Source organism: Monodon monoceros, unplaced genomic scaffold (genome assembly GCF_005190385.1).
Source record: "Monodon monoceros isolate NGI ecotype Baffin Bay Population unplaced genomic scaffold, NGI_Narwhal_1 Super_Scaffold_6, whole genome shotgun sequence".
Lineage (NCBI taxonomy): Eukaryota > Metazoa > Chordata > Mammalia > Artiodactyla > Monodontidae > Monodon > Monodon monoceros.
The window spans coordinates 80,336,335-80,362,274 of NW_021703783.1; the positions used below are offsets into that span (position 1 = coordinate 80,336,335).

Below are 25,940 nucleotides of genomic sequence, written 5' to 3' on the forward strand. Positions count from 1 at the left end.
TGAACTGTGGGCTTCGTGGCTGGGTAGTCTTATTTTGGAGTCTCTGATGTCACTTTAGATTTTTCATCTTAGGCTGGTCGGATTCCCCAGAGAGGTCTCTGCCAGTCTTCTGCCTGAAAAGTCAAGGCCTGGCTGCCAGTGTTATAGAGCCTAAATGGATGAAGATAGCTGGGAGTCTCAGCTTCCAGGATGCAAATATTCACTTGATCCTCCAGAGTTCACTATGGTACCCCTACTCCTAACCATGCCTGATGTCTCAGTTCAGAGACTATATTACCCTATCAAAACAAACAAACAAACAAAAAAAACTCCAGTACTCTGTTAGAGTACAAGTGAGGATCTGGGGATCTGACTTCTTCCTAAACAGCTTTCAGCCAGTACTTATTTTAACATCCCCTTCAGCCCACTTCTAGAGGTCACTGGTGCCCCAGTTCTACGATTTTATGAGATTTTGTAGCATAAATATAATTTGTCTTGGTTCTCCCCAGAGCTGATTTAGTATTCAGCTTTTTCTGGTCTCCTAACTCTGTTACCACTTGTCGGTCTACTTTTCTCATTCCAACATTTTCTTGCGATTTTCTTCTGCTATCCCTGTCCCTTGAGTGTTACACCTTTATTTAAACACAAATACACACACATTGCTATTATTTTCATGGGGTTTTGAGAGAGAGAAAAATTGAATACAGGTGTTTAATTTTCCATCCTTACCTGAAAGTCTCAAGAGCAAGTATTTCTTAATTTGTATTTAACATTCAAATAGAAAAGGTGAGATTGTGAAGTACAATAAAAAATGACCATTGGAATAAAAATGCCTCACATTCCAGTAGCTTATCGCCTAAAAAGAGGCCTGAAAATTTTTACCAGTCAGGACTCTGAATATTATATATTTAGTTCGATAATCATCTCATCCTTTTCCTCATAACAAGTATACTTAAGAAGTTAGGGGAATTCCCTGGTGGTCCAGTAGTTAGGACTCCGTGATCTCACTGCCAAGGGCCCAGGTTCAATCCGTGGTCGGGGAACTAAAATTCCACAAGCTGTGTGGTGCAGCCAAATAAAAAAGTTATTGCACTGCAGTTGCCTAAAGCCCCCAAAACTATCAAAATAGGTCTTAAAAAAATTAATTGGTTGCTTTGTTCCTACTTAGATTTTCACTAATTTGAGGACGTAATTTAAGTGACAGTTAACAGTATCACCTTTGCTTCCCTTTGTTAAAAAAAAAAGGGAGGTCTCTATTTAAAAGTCTAATTAAGAAAGTTTCCTGAAATATTTATCTTTAAGACATTAACCTTCACTGTTCTTTTTGTATTATGAAATGGTACAGTTTCAACCGTCACGAGAGACTGGTCTGTTGGTCATCTACTGCTATGTAACAGTAAAAGTTACTGGCTTAAAACAGCACACGTTTTATTTGCTCATGATTCTTTTGTTTGAGCAGATTGTGCTGGAATCAGCTGGTCAGTTCTTCCACTGGTTTCAGCTGGAGTCAACACGTGGTTGCAATCGTCTCTTTGCTCAGCCAGGCTGGACAGTCTGAAATTCTCTCCCTTACATGTCTGGTGGGTGGTGCCAGCTTGTAGCTGGGTTTCTCTCTCTACATGGTCATTTATCTTCAGAGAGGCTAGCTCAGGCTTCCGTATGTTGACAGTCTTGGGGCAGTGTTCCAAGTGGACGGGAGTAGGTGCTCAGAGCTTGGGCCTCAGCTCAGAACTCAACAAAAATCACTTCTTCCACATTCTGTTGATGAAAGCCAGTCATAAGACATACTCAGATTCAAGAGGTGAAGAGATAGACTCTATCTCTTGATGGAAGAAGCAAGAAATTCACATCACAACGGGATGTGTATATAGGAATGGGAGGAATTGTGACCATTTTTTGCATTCCACCACAGTCTTCCCTCTGGCATGTATTTTATTCACATTTCTCCCACAGAGAAAATATGCTTATTCCCATTTCAGGATCCCCGAAGTTCTCATCCCAATATGACATTAGGCTCAAAGTCCAGGATCTTTTGTTCCAACATCAGGTTCAATTGGGGATGAGAATCCTTGGAAGCAGCTCTTCAGGTATAGGATGGGCTCAGGTAATTACAATAGATGCTTCCGTTCAAAATGGAGAGCAACAGAAGCAGAGCAGTTCTGAAATCCAGTGGGGCACGTGCTTCAAGCCCCTGTACTCTAGGGCCAAGAAGCATGCCTTGATTAATAATCTGTTTCTGTTTCTTTCTTTGCCATATGCCTTAGATTTTAAAATTTATAGAAGTCAATAATGTGGCTAAGAATCTAAAATACGTATACAGCACCATCTATAGGTAGTTAAATGCTTCTTGAGAAAGTTTCCACTTGAAGTTTTAAAACATGGAGATTTTCATATCTTGGAGGATACTTGTTTATTTTATCAATTTCAGAAATGTCATAAGGTGGGTATTAAACCAAATTTTTAAAAGCCTCTTCATTCCCTTTATTTCCCCCAAAGTAGTAACATATACGAAGAAAGCATAATTATAAAATAAAACTGATTTTCAGAATCTTTAAGTTAGAGAAAAATGTAAAATGTATCTGTGATATAATCTGACAATCTTTGCAACATTCAGTGGGTCTCTAGGTATGGAAAACACATGGTCTGATTTTTCACTCGGGCCCTAGAATAAGGAACAAGGCAGCCCAAGCCCTGCCTGCATTCTGCAGGAGAAGGGGGGCAGACAGTGAACATGTAGATACATCTCTCCCCACCCCTGCCCCAATTAAAAAAAAATTCAAAATAAAACTTAAGAAGAAAATAAAACAAGGTAATAGAACAGAGAGGGAGTAACTGGTGAAGCAGGAGAGTGACAGTCCTAGCTAGGATGGTAAGGACGTGACATTTAAGTTGAGACCAAAAAGTGATGCAAAAATCTAGGAACAGCATGGGCAAAAGCCCTAGGCAATAACAAGCTGGATTTTTTTCCCAAGGACAGAAAAAAGGGCAAGGTTGCCGGTTTACAGTGACCAAGGGGAAAAAGAAAGGAGATGAAGTCATTGGTGTAAGCAAGAACCAGACCATGTATGAGCATTTAGACCATGGAAAGGTGTTTGGGCTTTATTCAAAAATCGGTGGGATGTCATTGAAGAGCTTTAAGCAGAAGAGGGATAAGATTTTATTTATGTTTTAAAAGATCATTGCCTCATAGATTCATAGAGGATGAACTAAAGGGAGAAAGAGTGAAATTAGAATAGTCAGGCGGCTACTGCAGTAGTCCTGGAAACAGCTTTGAAGCAAGAAGTGTGAGAAAGGATCAGATTCAGGGTAACATTTGGGAAGAGGAACCCAAAGAACTTGATTGGATATCAGATATGAGAGACAGAGGATCAAAGATAATTTCAAGTTTGTGACTTGAGAAATTGGGTGCATAGTAGTGCCATTTTTTAAGATGGAAAAGACCAGGGAGAAAGCAGGTTTTTCTTTTACAAAGGTGCAGATCAGAAGTTCTGTCTGGGACGTGTTCGGTTTGAGTTGTCTCTTAGACTACAAATGTGATCTCAAATAGACGACTGGACACTATATCCAACTGCCTACCAACTAGGTTTAGTGATCTATCTCAGTAATTTATCCTCTCGCTTTGTGACTGTCTAACCCTGTCCTTGGGCAGTTAAGGCATTATGACCCTTATTTTCCTGACAGATTACTGTGTCTCAGAGAGACTCAGTGACCTCCCCCAAACCACACAGCTAAAGGAGAAGAGCAGGACTTGAATTCAGGTCTTCAGGCAACCTGTACATGGACCTGGAGGGCACGCTCACCCCTTGCCCAGTTTCCTGCTCCAGTTTCTGTAGTCAAAGGGGGATGCAAGATAAGGACCCCATCGTTAGGCTCGGCCTGCTTACTCAAAGTGTCGTCCACAGTCCAGGCGCTAGTTTATCTGCACTGTCAATATCAGTTAGCTCCCAGCCACGTGTGGCTTGTTTAAATTTTAATCAGTTTAAATTAAAGTAAAAATTCACTTTCTCAGTTACACTAGCCACAGTTCAGGTGCCTAATAGATACATATGACCAGTGGCTGGGTCATATAGATATATATAGATATAGATATAGAACATTTCCATTATCTTAGAAATTTTTATCCAACAGTACTGGCCTCTAGCCAATTCAAACTAAAGTAATTGTGAAGACAGTGTAGTCTTATCCTCATAACTGTGGCCTAAGAGGAAAGTTCAGGAAAAAGAAATGAGTTGTTATCTGCTTTACAAGTGGCACGCTTCGTAAGCTGAGTTTATACCCGGCTCTAACAAGCACCTTTCCCCAGTTCACACCCTTGAATGTTGGCGTGTTTCTCATTTTATCGAATAGGAATATATAAGAAAGGAGCTGGGTTCTTTCCACGTTTGCAGTCCCCTAATTAAAATACATGCATACCTAACATCCACGTCCCTTCCCACCCTCCACCCACCTCCATGTATAACACCCTCAACACACAGTGCCCTGCACAGAGCAAACAGAATGCTTGACTGATAAACAACCAGCATATTGTGATGCTCTACCACACTGCCGTGGACAGCTGACCACAGGAGAACATATCAGTAAAGAGCAAATAACCACAGCCCCAGGAGGTCTGGAGTTGAACCTCAGTTTCACAGCGTTTTCCTTTTCTATTTCATCCCTCCTCGAGTAAAGGAGGTCGGAGCCTTCCCAAGTAAAAACCAAGAGCTGTTCTCCTCCAGGGAAGGCAGGAGGGTAGAGGTCCTGGAGGGGGTCAGCGGGAGCTTCAGGCTCAGATCTGCCCATTACTTAGTGAGCAGGGCCTTCCTCATAGGGCAAGATGGAAGCATTCAGAAAGTCCCCTTCACACACATGCACACAGGCAGACTTTCCAGCAGTTCCTTTTACAAAAGAATGGGAAGATTTGGAGCAAGGCATTTGGGGTTTTTTTTAATTATTATTAATTTATTAATTAATTTATTTTTGGCTGTGTTGGGTCTTTGTTGCTACGCACAGGCTTTCTCTAGTTGCGGTGAGTGGGGGGCTACTGTTTGTTGTGCGCAGGCTTCTCATTGCGGTGGCTTCTCTTGTTGCGGAGCACGGGCTCTAGGTGCGCGGGCTTCAGTAGTTGTGGCATGCGGGCTCAGTAGCTGTGGCTCGCGGGCTCGAAAGCGCAGGCTCAGTAGTTGTGGCGCACAGGCTTAGTTGCTCCGCGGCATGTGGGATCTTCCCGGACCGGGGCACGAACCCGTGTCCCCTGCATCGGCAGGCAGATTCTCAACCACTGTGCCACCGGAGAAGCCCGGCATTTGGTTTTTTAACCCTTTCTCAACACCTGCTGGTTGTATGACTTTGGGCATGTTACAGAATTCCTCCAAGGGGTAGGATAAGGAGACAGATGTTTAGAGCCTTAATCATATAGTTGATCCTCCACCAATTCAGCAGTTTATTCCAGTGAAAGTAAGAACAACCTAGAACAGAAATTGCATTTTCCCTTAAAATTTTCTTTTTTCTAATATTTCAGGGGTTTTTTTTGTAGGTAGTACTTACTTATGATAAAAACGTCTTAAGTGTGTACAGTGAAGTTTTCTTCCTACCTTCCCAGTCACCTAGTTCTTCCCATAGGGCAACCAGTCTTTCCAGATGTTTATATATCCTTCCATAGTCATTCTATGCATGCACCGGCAAACATACATGTCAACACATGTATCTATGTACTCCTTTACATGTATATGTTTTCCTCTTGGGCACAAATAGCTGTATGACTGTTTTGAACCTTATTTTTGCGCTGTAGTATCTTGGAGATTTTTTTATATCTACACTGAGCATCCTTAATCTCTTTACAGCTGCAATGTTCCATTGTAGAGTTGTACCATTATTTGTTTATCCCCTCCTCTGCTGATGAATTATTTAGGTCATTTCCAGAGGTTTGCTGTTATAACGCATGCCACAGTGAACATTCTTGTACATCTGTCACTTTGCACATGGGTGAGCATACTTGTAGAATAAATTTCCAGAGAGGAATTGCTAGATCAGAGGAGATGTGATGAGGCTATTTGAATAATTTTGATAGACCTGGTCAAGATGCCCTCATACAGTTTGTACTTGTTTGCTGCCCAGCAGCAATGTGTGAAAGCAGAGCTGAGTTTCTAAGCCTGGGTGGAACCCTCGTACCTCAGAGACTGAGTACCAAGTCTTACATTTCCCCAAACAGCTCCACTTACATGGTGTTTGTGTGTGATTTCATTTGAAGAGGGTTGTTTTGTAAGTGGCGAAGAAAAGCTCGCGAACCGTGATGTAGGAAGTCATCACTGTTCTTTCTCTTAGCCCTCCAGTTTGAAGGAGTGACAGAGAAAATGAGATTGCTCCACACCCTACAAGAAGATCCTTAGACAAGTAACGTGGAGAGAATAGTTCATATGGTAGCTGGAAAGATGGAGTGGGTAGAAAGATTTCCAGGAAGCAGAAATAGAGGCCAAGGTATAATGAGATGACAGTTAGTCTCATAGGCCCCCACGTTAGCTGGGGTTCTCCAGAAGATCTCATTTGTTCTCATTTGAGCCAACTTTAAGGGCTTATCATATGCCAAACCCCGTACCAGTACTGGAAATAGAGATGCACATGGTCGGTCCCTGCTCTGAAGAAGCTCTTACAGGGAAGACAGTCATGTAGGCAGACAAGTTCTATATAATGTCATAGAAACAACAGCAATGGTGATAGCTAACTCTGAGAGCTGATTAAATGCCAGACTCAGGCTCAGCAGTGTTCCTCACCTCACCGAATTCTGCAGAAACCCTATAAAAATGATTACAGTGCTATCCCATTTCACAGATGAGGAAACCAAGACCCAGGGAAGTTGAGGGACAGTCCCAACACCACACAGTAAGTGGCAAGGCTGGGGTTCAGGCTGAGGTCTGTCTCACTTCAGAGTCTTAAGGGAAAGTGGGCGTGATGCTGAAGCTAAAATTTCATCTCTCTCCTTCATGAGATGGTTTTTCTGCTCCCTTCTCTTTTCGTAGCACCACATTACTCTTCAGGGTGTGCGTGGGGGAGTCAGGGAAGACCCCCGGACGGAGATGTGACCTGAGCTGAGGCTCTAAGGATAAGTAGAAACAAGGAGAGCATTCCCAGCAGAGCAACTCTTGGGCTGATCCCCAGGAGAACTAACGTCCAAGAGTCAGAAGTTTCTGCCCCAGGGAGGCAAGTGAGTGGCATGGATAAGATGACAGCCTCTGGAGCCAGACTGCCTGAGTTCAGATCCTGGCTCTGATCCTTACTGAGTGACTTGGGTGTATCACTTAACCTCACTGGTTCTTCACCTGTAACATGGGGCTATACAGTACTGACCTCCCGGCTTATTATAAGCGTGGAACGAGTTACCATATCTGGAACTTAGAATAGTGCCTGGAAGCACATGCTCTATATATTTGTTCCCACTGTAGAATCTCCAGGATCCACGTACAACCTAGATGTAAAGAAGAGGAAAACAAAATTGTGAAGTTCACCTGTGGTGCTTATTATAGAGAACTGTTACATGAGCTCCCAAAATGTAATGGGGTGCTATCAAAAACAGAAGGAAGCGGAAGACCATTTAATGGAGGAGGGACATGCGCTTTTAGCCCAGAATTGTCTTGTCAAGCACGGTCATGCTTATCAGCTTTCAGTTATCTGAAACTGTGAGTCAAAAATGGGCTTTTTTATTTGTTGTCTACTTCTTTATGCCATCTTTATTGGTATTAAAGTGTAGTGGTCTGTCTCAAATAAGGTGAAAAAGCAGAGGAGGATAAAATAAAAGGAACCGCATTTGATGTAACTCTTAGTTTTCCCCTCTTCCTCTTTGATGCCATAAAATGTTTTCAGAAAACCCTAGAGAAGATATAAGATAAATGCTGCAGCTTTCTCATTTACCCACATAGCATTTATCTCTCCTCCACCAAGCCAAATTACTTTTTTTCTGAGAACAGTATTCTATAACAGAATACAAGAGAAGTAGAAATGAGAGGAAAGTCCTTCTCCAAGAAATCGGTCCATGTGATTTACATTTTGTCTTCATATTCTCTGGCCTTTTTCTCCTTTACCCCAAACTCACAGTGCCAGTTCTATTCCCAAGCCAAACCCCATGCTTGGGCCACCCTTTCTCCAGGCCAGTTTTATCTCTGAATGATTTGAGCAACACCTAAGAATTCATCTTCTTGGGAAAAGAAATTTTAATAGAGAGAGAGGAGAGAGTACTGAACTCTTTGGGTGGCAGAAGTGCAGTTGGAGGGGTGGCGAGACTTGCTGAGGAAGGTGACTTCTGAGTTGGATTTTGAGGGCAATGGCTGCTACCATTGATAAGCCTTGCATGGTGTCCAATTCATACAAAGTACCAAATAAAAGTTTGCTGAGTTAATAAACTTTATAATATACGAAGCAATTATACTTTCCCAGTATCTCTAATATTCTACCATTTAACACGTTCTTGGGAGGGGAAGACCCGGCCACTTCATGCTGCATTGTATGGTCTGGAAGCTCTATCTGTTACCTGGAAAACCTCTCAGTAGGGTAGGAACACCTACTGGGAACTCAGTGTTGTCGCGCGCGCGTGTGTGTGTGTGTGTGTGTGTGTGTGTGTGTCCTGTGAGAAACTGCAGAGGCTGGGTGGGCCCTTGGCTGAGACAGCAGCAATCTTAAGTACATGCTCTAGAAGAGAGGGGGACCCCTTCCAGGAGAGGAGGAACATGGGAAAGGAGCGGGAGAGAGGCAATTTCTAGAGACGCGCCTCTGACCTCACCCCTGAGCCAGGCCAGAGCTCATTACCTAACTCTTGTGTCTATCACCCAAACCAGTTTCAGATATTAAAATTCCTGAAAATGACATGGGAGGGGATGAGGTAGACGACAAAAGGAGATAAAAACAAAATGAATTTTTAGTTGAATTTATCTAATGACCTTACTGAGAAAAAAAAAAACAAACATATGAGGCTTAGCCTTGGTATTAGTTGAAAGTTACTTAACTTCATTTAGCTCCAGCTCTTTCCTGACGTAATGATGTGAATGTTCTCAGGAGGCTGAGGACCAAGCTGCTGAGAGTGTGAGCCTCTTGCCTCTGGTGTGACCTCCGGGTTCTCTCATGCTGTTCCAGACATACCCTCTCTGTGACAGATGGAAGACACCTCTGTCTAAGTCACACCAAATTATATCAAAGATTAGATCCCTTGCCTCCGATTAATGCTCAATTTGTGCTTTCAATATGTGCGTGCAGCTTCATCATACACAACAAAGACACTTTCTTCAACAATGCCACGAGAAGTAGAATTGTACATCATATTTTACAAAGAATAAAGTATGAAGAAGGAAAAAACAAAATTGGTAAGTAGTATATTAGTATAACAAGTTACATTTGATTTGGGGGATTACAGACTCTATCCTTTGGTTTTATTAAGTTGATATCAATTCTAGAAATGCTCATCATTCATAAAGCCTCTAACTGCATACTCCCCTGATGGATAACTCAGAAGTGTAAAATCTTAATAGAATCCTTAGATCGCTTTTTAAAAAATAACATGGCATCTCATTTATCTAAGATCATGGAGAAGTGCTCTCAATTCAACAAATATGTAAGGAGCGCCCATTATGTGCCAGGTACTGGGTGAGGTGTTGGGGAGATGGGCACCGTTCTCTCCTGGAGCATATGTTCAAGGAGTTAAAAACAGACAATAAATAAGTAAACACAATACATAACATGAAGAAATCGAAATGGATGATGTTTCAGAGATAGACGGCTAAGGGGTGGGGGTGAGTTCAAGCTGAGATGGATGGAGTGGTCAGGGAAAGCTTTTCTGAGACGCTGAATTTGCACTGAAACCTGAATGACAAGAGGGAGCCAGTGTGGGAAGTTGGAAGGGCAGGTGTTCCAGGCACAGGGAGCAGCAAAGGGCAGAGAAGAGCCGTCACACATAAGTACATCCTCCAAATAATCACCTCCCCCAGTAAATAACCTCCACACATTATATTTGGGGCATTTGTACGAGAGTCTTTCCATAATATATTACCAAATATCCTTCCTTATTAAACAGATTACTATATATCAGGAGGATTTGGGTGGCTTTGTTTTTGGGTATCTCTGTCCCAGTGAGATTTTTATCAATACTTTGAAGAATGACCTATATCAGGGTCTAATCAGAACACAAAAGCCACACAGAATTTGAACAGGGAAAGTTAATATAAATAACTAACTGTGACAGAGGTTTGGAGTTAATGGAGGATTGGCTAGTAAAGGGTAAGAAGACCTCTAAAGAATAGAAAAGGAGCAGATATTAGGAGCAGCCACCACCCCTACAGAGACTCCCCACAACAAAGCTGAGATGCAGACCTTGTTGGAAAGGGTGCAGCTGTGGTTCGCTAGATGGCAGAAAAGTTTGCTGGGGGTTCTGTGCCAGTAGGACTCTCTGCGAATCTGCCATCTCAAGTACTGGGAGAAGCTGCCTGGAGGGGTTCCAAGGAAGCCATTCATTGGGAGGTGTTGCACCAGCGTTATTCTCTGTGAAGCTGTTCAGGGGGACACCCGCCCTTAAGGAGGTGCCAGGGCTGCTGGCCACCAGGCACTGCAGGTGCTGGATTCCACAGAAGCTATGAGCTGCAGAAGCCTACTGAGAGGAGCATGCTAGTACCAAGAGGACAAACTCCTTCCTCCCCCATTGTCCCTCCAGTGCCTTCTGCTGACAAACCACCTGGCAAAGGAGGAGTATTTACAAGGTCCAGCTCCATTATTGCAAAGCAGGCAATGAACCTGTATTTGGAGCTAAGGGGCAATAAATTGATAACTGGCACATAGCCTAAACAGTCTTCTCATCAGGCTTTCAGGTGGGGTGGAGGCTGGAAGGATGCATTATGTTAGTCATTGGAGTCAGATCCTCATAGATCTCGGTGATCTGGAAATCTCAGCCACATCCAAAAGATGGCATTTAATAGTTTGTAAATGTAGAGTGCTGCACTCAAACTCAGCGAAACAGCTACCCTGATTCCGTGTGGGAGAAATGTTGCTCAACACATCATGAAGAGGGATAGACTTGGGAGGTTTAGCTGAATGCAAGTGTGAGTCACTAGTATGCCGAAGCTGCAAAACACTACTTTGATCCCAAGCTGCATAAATTAAAATACTATAGGGAGAAACAGATACCTAGTCCAGATCTGAATACACCTGGAATCATATGTTCAGTGAGAGTCAATGTAGGTGGGTATGGTGAAGTTGAACCTGACTTAGGGCTTTCTTGACTTGGATGAGGTTGTAGGTTAGCACGTTCTCATATTCTCTGCAGCAGTCATCCATCCTTGGGACGCATCCCCCCCACACACACCCAGTAATGTCCTCCATGGCCATTCTAGCTCCAAGGATTTCCTTTTCTGAATTCCAATGGCAATTATTTTTGCAGTGTCTATTTGACGACCATGTACAACTCTTCTTTCATTACGTTGAATTATTTACTTTCAATGACATTATGAAAATTCTACCAACTAAAGAGAACCACTGTTGACATTTTTGTGTACCAGATAACTTAAGTATCACATTGATTACTCTTTTCATCTTTATACCCCATTTGTCCACGTGATTTTTTTTAACAAACTTAGGATGTGCTATACATACTTTTATCATACTTTTCTTGGTTAACATCATATCAGGAACGTGCTAGAAAACAAGTGAGTGGAAGTGAAATGATTATGGCAGTAGCTATTCTGGATTATTTCATAACATGCAAATAATTTTTAAAAACAGTCCCTTCGCTAATATTGGTAGTATAATACCAGCACACCTCACAACTCATTATAACATACTAGGGTATTGAGAACCTGCAACTAAAAACTGCTGATCTAGATACTAAGCTCCTCAATTGTAAACAAGTTGCCTTGTTCACCTTTGTATCATCATTGCCTAGCACAGTATCTGGCATATAGGAGGAGTGCTTGTTGAACTGAATTGAAAATCTTTTAAACATGATCAATGTCTAACCATCAGCATTCGTACAGTATCAAAGACTGTGTACAGTGAGGCCAGATAGCAATTATTGTGCTTAACTTTTGCATCTCAAAATGTGGGCTATTTTTTACAACTACTCAAGATGGAGACAGAAAAGGGGCAAAAACAATAATTTTTAAATGTTTTGAAAAAACATGAGAAGTGTAGTATTGTTACTAGTAAGAAATGATCGTTGTAAAAGTTTCTCTCATTTGATGAAAGAAAGAGAATTCTCTTCAAGAACCCCAGTGCTTTGAAAATCAGTAATGACGAACTGAAAAAATATCTGGTTAGAAATAACCGATCTCAGAATAAATTACTAACCCAAGATCAGACATTATGCTGAAAAATATGGAGTAGAACTATAAATTCTCTGTTGACCCAATGTTTCATTATCATCTTTGGTTTCATAAATAAAAGAAACAACATGTTAGAAGAAAATTTAATTTATTGATAGAATTAATGTTTATCCTGTGTTATTTTCTGCCTGAAACTCTCTCTGAAAGTGGCATCCTGCATGAGCCAACATTGATTAGAGACAATACAAAAATACTGTCTGTAAACATGACTTATAAGGGTATTTCAGTGGAGCAAAAATTACCACTATGTAAGTTTTTCAATTTCACTCTGAGTTTATTACAACTCTGAAAATCAAACCTAGTGAAATCCATTTTCAAAATAGAGCAATTAATAGATCAACAAAGATTTATTTAACAATATAAGTGCATAAAATAAATCTTGAGATGAAGTCATATTTTCAAAACTGGTGCTCAAAGGGGAAGTTACTAAGGTGATAGATTTTAAGTATTAACTACTTTCTTACTTTTCAGGTCTGTGATAAATTATCATAAATTTACAAATGTCATCATGAGAAGTCTCTTATTAGGTCCCCGTGAATCTTATTTTTTCTGTTATTCCGGGATATTTGAAAGTTATTGATGATACATGTAGAATTCTTGATAGAGGCTCCAGAAAATCAAAGCTTTCTACATAATCATTTATTCATTCATTACAAAGGTATTTACTGAGGGCCTCCTGTGTGCTAGACAAAATACAAAGCCCTATGGATATTTGTATTTCAGATGCTTTTCTTAGACATTTAGTGTTAATGTCAAAGCATCTTAAAATACATTTACATGTTACCATGATTAAAAATACCTAAACATTAATTGACCCTCCATCAATAAAAAGTGAATCAGTGCATGTTCCATTTTCCAGTTAGGCTAAGCCTCTGGACTCTCATCAGGATCTAAAGCATGGAGAGTCCTCATCTCTAAGCCACTGAGAGACACCCCTCCAGTCGTCTTCTCTGAAGTACATTTTAGGAAGTAGTATTATTCTTGATCTGAAAGAAACTTTAAAGATCAAAACATTACACTTCCACTTCTGGCCAAGATGGAGTAACAGGCACAGGATTTGCTCTCCCACCTGAAACAGTCAAAAAAGGAAAAACAAAAAATGTATGAGACGACTATTTTCAAGACACTGAACATTGGGCAGTGAAGGACAGGGAAGCCCGAGGACAGAAAACAAATGAGGTGAGCCCTACAATTGCCCCAGCTTACTACAGTGAGATGGTTTCTGGACAGCAACACAGGGAAAAAGAATCCAGGCAGAACCTGGTAGACTCCCTGAGTTGAAAAGATGTTGCTGGGAGTCCAGGGAGACCAAGGCAGCCAGAGTCCACAGGACAACATACCAGAAAGCAGAGAGTTTCCCAGAGAACCCTGAAGATCTGCAGAGGGCCACCTCAAGTATTTAGCAGAATACCGATTGGTACACACATCAGGAAACTACCCAAGGCCAGAGAAAGAGCAATCCAAAAGGATTTCCAATGAGATTGGAACACCTCTTAATTCACAAAGGATTAAATATAAATGGTCTGAAAATCCCAGTCCAAAATTCAGAAGTTTCCATTAAATTTAAAAAGTAAGACCTGGGCTTCCCTGGTGGCGCAGTGGTTGAGAGTCCGCCTGCCGATGCAGGGGACATGGGTTCGTGCCCCGGTCCGGGAAGATCCCACATGCCGCGGAGCGGCTGGGCCCGTGAGCCATGGCCACTGAGCCTGCACGTCCGGAGTCTGTGCTCTGCAACGGGAGAGGCCACAGCAGTGAGAGGCCCACGTACCGCAAAAAAAAAAAAAAAAAAAAAAAAAAAAGCAAGACCTAATTTTTTTGCTGCCCGCAAAGAAACACTCTTTAAAGACACAAATAGGTTAAAAGTAAAAGGATCAAAAAAATATATATATAGCACACTAACCAAAAGAAAGCTGAAGTGGCTATATTGATATCAGACAAAATAGATTTCAGAGCAAAGACTGTTATCAGGGATAAGGAAAGCCACTTTACAATGATGGAGGAGTCAGTTCATCTGGAGGACATAACAATCCTAAATGTTTATATGCTTAATAACAGAGCTTCAAACTACATGAAGCAAGAACTGCTAAAAGAAATAGGCAAGTCCATAATTATACTCAGAGGTTTCAATACCCCTTTTTCAATAATTAATAGAACAAGTAGACAGAAAGTCAGTAGGGGTTAGAAGCACCGAACAGTACAATACAATTAACTTTATTGATCTTTTAGACCACTTTACCACCAACAGTGGAATACCCGTTTTTTTAAGTGCACGCAGAACATTACCAAGAGACCATACCTGGGGACATAAAACAAGACTTAATAATTCTTTGACCACAATGGAATTAAATTAGACATCAATAAGACCATCTCTGGAAAATTTACAAATATTTAAAACTAAATATATTTTTAAATAACTCATGGGTGAAAGAAGTCAAAAGGGAAATCAGAAAGTTGCTGTATTCAAAGAAACCACAGTATATCAAAAAGTGTGCAATATTTAGGGAGAAATTTATAGCACTATATGCCTATACAGGAAAAGAAATGTCCCAAATTAATGACCTCTCCTTCCACCTTAAGAAACGAGGGGGGGAAAGGAAATTAAATCTAAAGTAATCTAGAGTAGGTAGATGAAAGGAAATAATAAAAATCAGGGAAGAAATCAATGAAATGGAAAACAAAAAAATAGAGAAAATCAATGAAACCAAAAGCTGGTTCTCTGAAAAAAATTCATAAACCTCTGGTGGACACACCCTAGGGTGACTCCCCAATGTGTAGTCCCTTCCCCTTAAGTGCGGGTGGAAACTGTGGCTTATATCTAACCAATAAAACATTGCAAATCCATGTATCCAATACCCCTCTCCCATTTTATGGATGAGAAAATTGAGGCCTGAGGACAAGAGGACTTTCCAAAGTCATCCCACTAGTCTAATGCAGAGGAGTTAGGTTTGTCCATATTAAAGCTTTTGGATGAAAATGGGAGAGCTCCTGGTGGAAAATCATCTTTTTGGTATGATTAATTCATCCACGTCTATCAGCGCATGCGCTTCTCTGTGCCAAGCACCATGCTAGGTGTGCTTCACTATTTTGTTTCTGTTTGAAAACCTGATTTTCTAGTCCTTGATTCCAGTTTCCTAGGAGGTAGCAAAACTTTCTAAGCTGTTGTCCCCAAGTAGTTTTGAACCACTTTTGAAAACGTAGATTGTTTTCTCCCAAAACTACCACCCTTACATTAGTCTTACATTGTGAGGATTTCAACTCAGTATTGATTCACATTGGACTTTTTTATTGTTATAGGTCTGAATCGTTTGCTTACTAATGGCTCCTATGAAGCTGCATTTCCTCTGCACGAGGTATTGTCCTGCCTTTTCTCCTTCTCTGTCAATTCCGTCTTATAAAATCAGCTCCTGGGGATAGTGATTAATTGAGTTTGTTGATGTGATATTTGTTCAGAATAATTTGTTCAGTGGGTAGTTGGGGAGGGCCTATTTGCACTGTGATATCTCTCCCCCAGCATGGATTTATTTCTCTCTGTCTTTTTATTCTAATTGCATGAGTACTTGAATCAAGAGTCACTCAGCGTGAATTTAGAGGAATAGCTGAGGGACCCCAAGTCATAAAATGAAAGAGGCATTGAAAATTTGCATGAGGCGCCAGACCCAGCCGGAAAATGTCTCTGAAATATATAGTCTCTGCAACAAAAAATTTTATAGCTAATCCTTAGAGAGTGGGAGGAAGCCATTTTGCAAAGTCTCTAGGAACTAAAGGATGATAAATAGAAATTAATAGTATTGTACTTATTGTTGCTTAAGATGTATAAGTTTTTATATTCTCCTTATTTACTACATGGTCTTTGTCATCTATTAGGACTTTTATAAATGTAACCGTGATTACCCTTAACTCTGTTTCCCCCATTAGACTTTGGGTAATTTAACCCAGAATTCACTTTATATACATGGGTTTTCAGGGACATAATTCTCATGACTGGTGAGAGATTACTGTCATTTTCATGGTACTGAGCCTGTACCAGTTGCAGTACAACACAGAGAACACAAAGATAAATATCATAGCCCATATCCTCTAGGACCTCACACAGTAGCCAGGGTGAAACTACTGTTAGAGAGATTTTCAGAAAAATCTTCTATGAGAAACAGTGTTAACAGTTGGCCAATTAAGCTTGGAGGACAGTTCCAACTATCCACCAATGGCAAGTCTTTCCAAAATATACTTCTTATTTGGCTTACGGTGTTTCTTCTCTTGACTTTAAACACCAGGAGGATGGAGAGGATGGTGTAGAATTTTTAAGCCTTTTTCATTAAGGAGACTAGAGGCTTTCGTCTGAGACCCTATTATAGACAGCCATGAAACCTTTTTGAAGTGATCCTTTTTGTGTAACAGAAGCAAACATTTTGACACAAAGGTTTTCTGGAGTCACACACAGGTGTTTCTGAATGTTAAAGACAGATGTCCCCAAAGCATTTCATGTGGTTATTAGTTGGCATTGCCCCCCAAAAAAGGGTTGCAGTGATGACTGCATCCTCCCCCTGCCCATCCCTTGCCCACGGTAAGGGCAGTGTCTGAGCAGTGGTAGGTGGACAGAAGTTTCTGTGCAGGCAAGTGGGTGGTGGGCATCTTGCTAAAGCCCTGTATTTTATAAAAAGAGAGCGTCCAAATTAGTAATAGCAGCTGCAGTAATAACATAATCGCTCTTTTGAATTTTTGCTCTCAGTTTAACTTGATTATATTATTTGACCATATAACAGCCTTCGGAGGCAGGAAGGGCAGCTCTTGTTGCCTTGTTTTATGGTAAAAATTTAAATAAAGGTTTAGAGAAACGTTAGAGTGAGTTGGTGTTGAGCTGAGCTAGAACCTGAGTTCCTTGTCTCTTGGGCCTGTTCACTTTCCACTAAGAAAGGGCTTCTCAAGTTAAAATGTCAAAAATTAGTTCACCTCCAGAAAGTACCTGTTCTATTTGTGAAACTAGCATTTCTACTAACTGAACTTAGAAACGCCCTACTCCACTGGCCCACGGTCTCCTCATTTGTTCCATGAGGAGGTTGAATTATATTTGAATTATTGTAAATTTTAGCTAACTTACCACTCTTGCATTCTGGGGTTTTCTTATAGACAGGACCATCTGACCAGGTTACAGCTATGGCTGTTTACCAACTACTCTATCTTGAGACAAGTGGTAAAGAGAACTCATAAGTCTTGGGCATGGCCTCTGGGGCAGGATGCTCTAGTCATTCAAACCACAGAAGAAACCTAATGAGGCAGGTGTTAGTTCCACTATGACCTGGGAATCCAAGGCTCAGAGAGTATAAGATCTCCTAGCTAAAAAGTAACAGAACTGAATTTTAAGTCAGTTCAGACCTGCCTGATTCCGGCAAGCATGGGCTTTTTACGACATGGCATCAACATCAAGATTATGTCCAGAATAACTAACCATACTGCTTTCCCTTCAATAGAATGGATCTGTTTTTTCCTCATATCACCCCTATTGCTACTCCTGCCATAAAGGCTAATATTACTATCAGCTTTTCCTTTTGGCTTTTGTGGGTATTACCTCACCAGCAGTGGTGTTTTTATCCAGGGAAGTTACAGAAGTAAAAACTCCATTAGAACCCACGGAGCAGTAAACCACCGCCATCTGCTCTATGAGTGCTGGGCCTCCTGGGGCGTGTGGTATAAATACCAGCCTTTGGATCTTGTAAGGTGAGTTTTTAACCAGATGCAAATATAAAGCTTACACAGGCTGATTAGGGCAGACTGTCAACTGGGACAAGCCAACATTGGGGGGGAAAAAAAACGGTCTGAGGTGCACAGCTGACACTCAAATTTGACTTATTCCCAAGAGGGCAGCCTATCAGAGGACATGGGTCGTTCTTGGTAAACCTGACCTCCCTCTGATGAGGCTGGTGTTTCCTCCAAAAGAGCCTTGGAAAGGGGCATGTGAGATCAGCCAGGCCTCCCCCAGGATTCCATAAGAAGCTCATCACCCATGTGACTGTTAATGACAAATCATCACTAACAGTTATAGAGAGGTAACACTGCTTGCACATATTAGTGACAAATGGAATATTAGTTACTATTATGCAAGTAGGAAATAGAGGGTGCTGTCATTCTAATAAATTTCAGGCTTACTTTAATTTTCACTTAAAACTAATAACCTTTAAAGATTGTTTTAATTCTGCAAGTCAAAAGAGTTTTTCTGCTTTTAACCTATGATATTTGTGCAGTGAAAATGTGTGTTTTCTTTAACTGTCTGTGTATGCCAACTTTCTGCCATGGAGGCACTATACTCTGACATCTCATTATTTATTTAGAGACTGATTATTAAGATTGAGTAGTAACAATCCACACTTCATGGATTCCTTATTAAAAAGAAAGTCATGTCTCATTTCCTAGACTAGCCAGATTTATTTCACTTTTCCCCGAGCCCTTCAAAAATGATGCCAGAGGAAAATGAAATAATAAGACAACTTACTTTACATTTCATCTCCCCGGAGTCCTTGTTACAAGGGTTTACTCCTGTTGACCCAAGGCCATTGACGAATTGTGTCCCCTTCTCTGTGTAACAGATGATCCAGATGATCTGGGTGAGTGGACAGTATTTTCTGAGATGAGATCACTTGCCTTTGACGAGTCTCAATATACGATAAAATAGTAGGGAAAAAATATCAAAGCCAATTCTCTTCCCAGCCTGAGTCCCATTACATCGATTAAAAACTACAGAAGATTGCTGCAGGCAAAGCAGCTCCCATCCGTGACAGTTTCTTGATTAAGATTTTATCATTTTTCAGTGAGTATTAATTAACTGCCCATTGTGTTCCTAGTACAATGCTAAGTACTATTGGCAAAGACACACAGAAGCCATGGTCTCTGGCTTTGAGAAATGCACAGTTTCCTTCAGGAAAACCAGCCCTGCAAACTTGAGACAACTGTAAAACAAGACCGTGCATAATTTGGTAACATGTGTGATGGAGGCCAAAAGTTTTACAACAATTAAGAAAAACGGAAAGGATGGATATGGGCCAGTGCCCCTGTGGGAGGTGCGGAGCTGAGCCCTGGAAGGGCAGTGGGGTTTGTGTTGGCCAAAGGGAGGGAACATGAAAAGCACAAGCAAGGTTTGAGTGGAATGAAGTTGTGGAACAACTGGGGAATCTCATCTCTTAAATAGCTCTTGTCCTATATCTAGATTTTGCTTCCTCCATATCTCTGGAATCTGGCCACACCCCAGCATCTCCTCTACCACTGCTGCTTCCTTCACCTGTGACCTGGACTCTGGCTGTTTTCCCCTACGTGGTCTCCCTTTTTCCTTTCTGGCCCTTCCACTCCATTCTCCACCCTGGAGAGAGAATGTGAAACTGGTCATGTTCCCAGATTGGCTACAGTCCTCTCATGGCTTTCCATTTTTCTCAGGAGAAAAATCAACGCATTTAGCATGGTCTGCAAGGCCCATCGAAGCTGATCCTGTGCCCACCTCACCAGCCCATTTCTTATTATCAGTGTTCCAGCCACACCACCCTTATTTCACCTGGTCCCTCCTATCACACGGCCTTTGTAGGTTCTGTTCCCTCTGCTGGAAGCACTCTAGCCCATCCCTAACCCCACCCAGTTAACTTTCATGCATCAACCCAATAGTCACGTCCTCAGAGAAGTCTTCCCTGGCTAGAGTTGTCAGATGGCTTTGTTATATACACTTATCGCATTGTGTTCCCCTCCTTTGTAGCTCTTTTCCCAGTTTTGTAATTATAAGCTTATTTCTTTAATTGATTTATGTGTGTCTCCTCTGTCACCCTGCAAGCTTCACAGGAGGAGGGACCAAGCTTATTTTGCTCGCCATTGTGTTCTCAGAACTTAGCACAGTTTTTGGCACGTAGTAGGTATTTTTTAATTTGTTGAATGAATAACTGAATATTTGCGTATATGAATATATGTTGGAAAAGTCTTCTGGAAGAGGAAGGTTTCTGTTGGGACACAATAGAAGATGGGATAAATAAATAATCCATGCTTTTAGGAGCCATTGAGTACTCTAGGAGGAAAGCAGCAGACAGCATTTGGAAACAGATGGTCAACATTCGTTTAGAAGGAGAATAAGAAATAATTCAAATATTCTTCCATTGGACTAAGAAGTAATTAACTTCTAAGTTATGAAATTTAGCTGTTGAAAGGCACAGAAAACACAATAATGATATTTAAGAAATAAAAACCAAACTTCGCAGACCACAGAGCACTAGGCAGGCTGGTTAGTCTCAGGAAAATATTTATAGAGGTAGATGTCAATGCCTGTGAAGAGTCATCACTTAAAAGGGAAAGTTGCTCTCAGAATTGATTCATGTTGAATCTCAGTAATTAGAGTTCTTTCTTTGTAACATCTTATGATTCTAGCATTTTAAACATCTTGTAAAACTACAAAATATTGAAAGGGGTGTTTAAAAGTTTTTCACAGTAATTTTGTTTACTATTTTTAAAAATATACGTAATTATAATACATGCATTACAAACAAACACACACTCAGAAATGGCAAAAATGAGATTATGTGTTGGCACCGACTCTTTACATTCCCCTGGTTCCTTGTCAATAACAGTATCGTGTATAACTTCCTGAATGAGCTGGGTTTATTCTGTGTTTTCAGAACAAGCTTGCATACAATCCTGTTCTTTTATGGAAGGGTTCATTCTATTTCTGATCTAGAGTAATAGGAAAAGAAGCTTAAGTCCAGAGCTTAAATTTGGTCAAACGTTCCATTCTCTCGGCTTACTTTGTCTGCATGGTTATCAGCAAAGCCACAACAAAGTAAAATGACTGAGCAAAGTGTTATAATGCCTAACTTTAAACACTTCAGTATAATTTGCAAGGCTGCTGTGTCTTAAACAGGCGGTACTTCGGAGAGAAGATTGGGCTGTATTTTGCCTGGTTGGGCTGGTACACCGGCATGCTCTTCCCAGCCGCTTTCATTGGATTATTTGTCTTTTTGTATGGAGTCATAACTCTGGATCACTGCCAAGTCAGGTACGGGGAGCTCTCGGTGAGCCTGCCTTTGTTTATATTTGGAGTTGGGCATTTGTGTTTTGGGGGTGTTCACAGACGATCGGCCCACTTAGCTATTCATTTTAACTTCTTTCCAATCTCTCCTGGAAAAATTCAAAACGTTCAATTCACCAGGTCTGCCCATCCATTGCCCTTGTTGCTGTGGTCTCCAGCTACCAAGGAAGCAAAGCTCACATTTATGGTTATACAAGCCACTACATATCCACAGAACAAACCACTTTCCTTCACTGGCTCAAAGTTGCTCTTTTTCTGACTTTTTCACCTTTTTCTTTCTAACTAATACTGCAAAATAGTGGGTTAATCATCCTTTTTTATCAATTGTGTGTTCTTACAAGGACGCTGTAAGCTGGAGAGACGTCTCACCAACTTGCTGAAACCTTGTGAATGATTCAGTGTTAACAATTGTTACCTTGGCTCTTTTGCTAGAATATAGTTTAAGGTATTCATAGAGATCTTCGTACAAGGCCAGAGAGTGATCTTAAATAATAAATAAATGTGCCTTTTAGAAGTGACTGCAAAAATAAAAGTGACCTGCAAAAATATTTTAATTTCTGGGGAGATTGTTAATGAGATGTGGTTTTCTCCCAGAGCTACTCCCTAGTATTTTTATTTATTCCTCCATAATTTATTCTTATGTATCATGCACATAGAAGTTAAGACTGGCACTGTGAGGTATCTCATTGTTCCCATAATTCAGTATGAAATTGCTTCCAACCTGTGCAGTGTTGTGAATGAATTCTGTATAACCTGAGGTATACACAATCAACGTTTTGCTTCATGTATTTTCCTGAGCTTAACTAATTAATATGTAAAAGCCAAGAAACAGCCTCATAAATACGTAGGTTTATCAAACTATTAAACTGTGCAGGGACTTGTTTATATTAATAACTAAGAAAAGGCTAAGAAGCTTCTGAGGGCAAAAATTTAATCTACTGAATCTTATTTACTGGTCGACTATTCTGGTGAAATTGAAGGGGAAAAAAGTGCTGTTATGTCATCAAAAGAGGTCCTTTTTTGTTCTCTTTTCCAGTAAAGAAGTCTGCCAAGCTACAGATATCATCATGTGTCCTGTGTGCGATAAATACTGTCCATTCATGAGGCTGTCAGACAGCTGCGTTTATGCCAAGGTAATTTCAAATAGGCAGCATTTTAGTCAGATTGAATTTATTTATTTGTTTGTTTGTTTATATAAATTTATTTATTTATTTTTGGCTGTGTTGAGTCTTTGTTGCTGTGCACGGGCTTTCTCTAGTTGTGGCAAGTGGGGGTTACTCTTCGTTGCGGTGCGGGGCTTCTCATTGTGGTGGCTTCTCTTGTTGCGGAGCATGGGTTCTAGGCGCGCGGGCTTCAGTAGTTGTGGCACACGGGCTCAGTAGTTGTGGCTCGTGGGCTCTAGAGCGCAGGCTCAGTCGTTGTGGTGCATGGGCTTAGTTGCTCCATGGCATGTGGGATCTTCCCGGACCAGGGATCCAACCTGTGTCCCCTGCATTGGCAGGCGGATTCTTAACTACTGTGCCACCAGGGAAGTCCCAGATTGAATTTAATATACACCTTCCTGAGAGATGGTGGTGACCACATTCTCTCCATCTTTTCTGGCCTTTGATTCTCAAGTTTACCTTGTAGGAGAGACTTACCTTCATCATTCAGTATTCTAATTCAGATATTTGTTTTACTGTATATGTATTTCAAATGTATTGGCTCTAATTATTATCACAGGAAGCAAATAGAACAGTTGATGGAATCAGAGAAAGTTAGGTTCAAATCTTGACTGTGCTGTTTACCACTTGTTACTAGAGGAACATGTTATTTAACCTCTTCTGAGCCTCAGTTTTCTCATCTGTAAAATGGAGAACATGATACTCATTTCACATGACTGCTTTATAAGAAATGTGATAATGAGCGTAGTGCTTAGCAAATGGTAAGGTCTCAGTAAGTGACAACTGCCATTATTTTCCTCCTCTTCATCATCATTATTGTCCAAAAGACCTAGATTCAAGTTCAGGTCAGCTACTTACCTCCTTGACCTTGCACATGTACAGACTCTTTGAGCCTGAGCTTTCTCTTCTCTAAAATGCAGGCAGCGATACCTGCCCTCTCTGCCCCATGGCATGTCATGAGGACCAAAGAAGATAGCATATGTGAAAGTGCTTTGAAAAAAAATACATAACACCATTATGTCTATATGTTATTACATACCCCTTTCTGATGTTATACCTCACTTTATTAAAATTTTAGACACATTCATCAAATTTTTAGAGTTCATTACTGAAGGGCAGTATCACTAATGCAAAGCAATGGCTGGAGTATAGACTGATGAAGACTTTTTAAGACCCACTGCCTATCAGCTTACCCAGATTCCAGGTGTAAAAGGGGTTGGCAGATTTTATGTAACCTCTACAATCACTGCAGCTTGGATCCATCTAATTATACTGTTGGCATTGCAGAGTTTTGCTCAATTTAAGTGTGGGTACATTAGATAGGCAGCCCAGGATCCCACCCATCCATGCTGTCTCTAGCCCTGTAGGTGGCCAGTCTGGTGGGAGAAACAGCAGCCAGCTGTGATTTTACAAAGATTTGGGCTTTTAGTATGTGCTGCAAGGGACCAGAAAAGCCCAAAATACTCTCCCTTCCTTTGGAGAACATACAGATAGACATGCCTGGATGAGGACAAATTCAACAGAGTGAGCTTGGGAAATAGAGATGTGGTGAGACTCAAAAGAGGTTGGTCAGTAATATAATTTTGTTTAAATATCATGAGTTAGGGGCTTCCCTGGTGGCACAGTGGTTGAGAGTCCGCCTGCCAATGCAGGGGACACGGGTTCGTGCCCCGGTCCAGGAAGATCCCACATGCCGCGGAGCGGCTGGGCCCGTGAGCCATGGCCGCTGAGCCTGCGCGTCCGGAGCCTGTGCTCCGCAACGGGAGAGGGCACAACAGTGAGAGGCCCGCGTACCGCAAAAAAAAAAAAAAAAAAAAAAAAGATCATGAGTTAAGCACGAATGACTCAGGTGTAAAAATCCTGCTTTGGGGGAATCTCAGAAGCCAAGTTTTGTTTGTTTGTTTGAGCGATGTTTGTTTGTTATGTGAAAGATCTGCCTTGAGTGAAATTCTTTTTTTTTTTTAGGGGAGCTGTAATAATTCCTTAAAATAATCATCATGGATAGTTTAGCGTGCTCAGGTTTTATAGGGCCTTCATTGGTTGGTTGTCCTACCAAACTCTCTAGATCTAAAATGATAATAATTATAATAATAGCTAGGCAACCTACACTTATTATTTCTAATTCTCACAGCAACTTCAAGGTAGGTGTTATTATTCCCATTTTACTCAGAGACTCAGAGAGGTAGAAGTTGTTTATCTGTGGTCACACAGCAGCAAGTCGCTGGCTCTTGGTTTATCTGAGTATAAAACACGTCGTTGTGCCATACTGAGCTTCAAGATGCTTAGGTTCTAAATTTTGGATTTGGCCTGGCCTAGAAACTTAGTAAAAGGAAGGCTTAAGAGCCTCAGAATGAAATAACTGAAGTTATACAGAGTCTCCTTTCGAAATGCCAGACTGATTTAATGAGATTGAGGATGCATAGAAATATTGGATCAAGTAGGAGCCCAGATCCAAGTCAGTCTGCAGCTCTTGTGCTCATCAGGGATGTTTTATCCCTGACCCTCGCACTTGTACTTGCAAGGGTCAGAAACTCAATCAAACTGGCTTAAGCAGAAAGGGATTTACTGGCTTGTTTCACTGCAGAAGATACTAGAGCAGCTCACACTGTCTGAGCAGCAGAACCTCATGCCGAGAACTGGTCATCCAGGCCCTCAGATCTCACTCTCTGGCCGCCTGTCTATGTGATCATTCTGTAGACAGATGCTCTTCTCATGACGGGAGAGACGGCTGCTGACTGTCACAGCTCCAGGCCTCCATCTTCCTTCCTGTATCTCCCTAAACATATTTGTACGCTTATTTTAAATTCTTGATCTGCTGTTACAGAATGTCTGTTTCGGAAGGTGTATATTGCCTACTTTGGAATTTTTTGGAGGCAGCTGTCTTCCCCAGATATTCTGTTATTTTGGCCTGTGAGTGCTTGTCCCATGGAGGTATCGACCACTTTGGGTGAGGGTCAGAGGCCAGGTCAGTCCTGGTGAGTTTACAGAGAGAAGAGGACAACGTGTCCCAGGCACCACTGTGCGCTGTCGCTCTGTCAGAGGACTTTTCTGGTCAGAGTTTCATTTGTAAGCCTGCTTAGAACAAAGCAGAATTGGAAGGAGGCGCTCTCCCTTAATTGTAACTACCAGCCCTGGGGTTTAAAAGGGAAAGGACCGAGAAGTGAATGTTCGAGGCCAGCCTGCCAGGCAGCACCTACATTCATCATCTCTCCGACAAAGCGGGACTCTGGGCGTCCCTGATATTACCCCCAAGAATACCAGCACTTGTGATTTGACCTGTTGTAGCTGATTTCTGAGGGAGGGGAAACTAATTTTCCAGTGCCATTGAGGGAGAGGCTAGACTGGAATTGGGAACCACTACCACTCCCCACCATCACACACACACACACACACACACACACACACACACACACACACACACAC

At 41.3% G+C, this 25,940-nt stretch overlaps 1 protein-coding gene across 4 annotated transcripts in view; it reads left to right on the top strand.

Annotated features, from left to right (window-relative positions):
* The window catches only part of ANO4 (anoctamin 4), a 357,757-nt gene that overhangs the window by 235,074 nt on the left and 96,743 nt on the right, over nucleotides 1-25,940 (top strand). For all 4 annotated transcript variants that reach the window (XM_029205408.1, XM_029205406.1, XM_029205409.1 and 1 more), the window contains 5 exons: nucleotides 9,199-9,305; nucleotides 15,603-15,658; nucleotides 17,899-18,020; nucleotides 21,187-21,321; nucleotides 22,391-22,487. In XM_029205408.1, coding sequence (XP_029061241.1) covers nucleotides 9,199-9,305; nucleotides 15,603-15,658; nucleotides 17,899-18,020; nucleotides 21,187-21,321; nucleotides 22,391-22,487 — 517 coding nt within the window. The remainder of the gene's footprint in view (nucleotides 1-9,198; nucleotides 9,306-15,602; nucleotides 15,659-17,898; nucleotides 18,021-21,186; nucleotides 21,322-22,390; nucleotides 22,488-25,940) is intronic.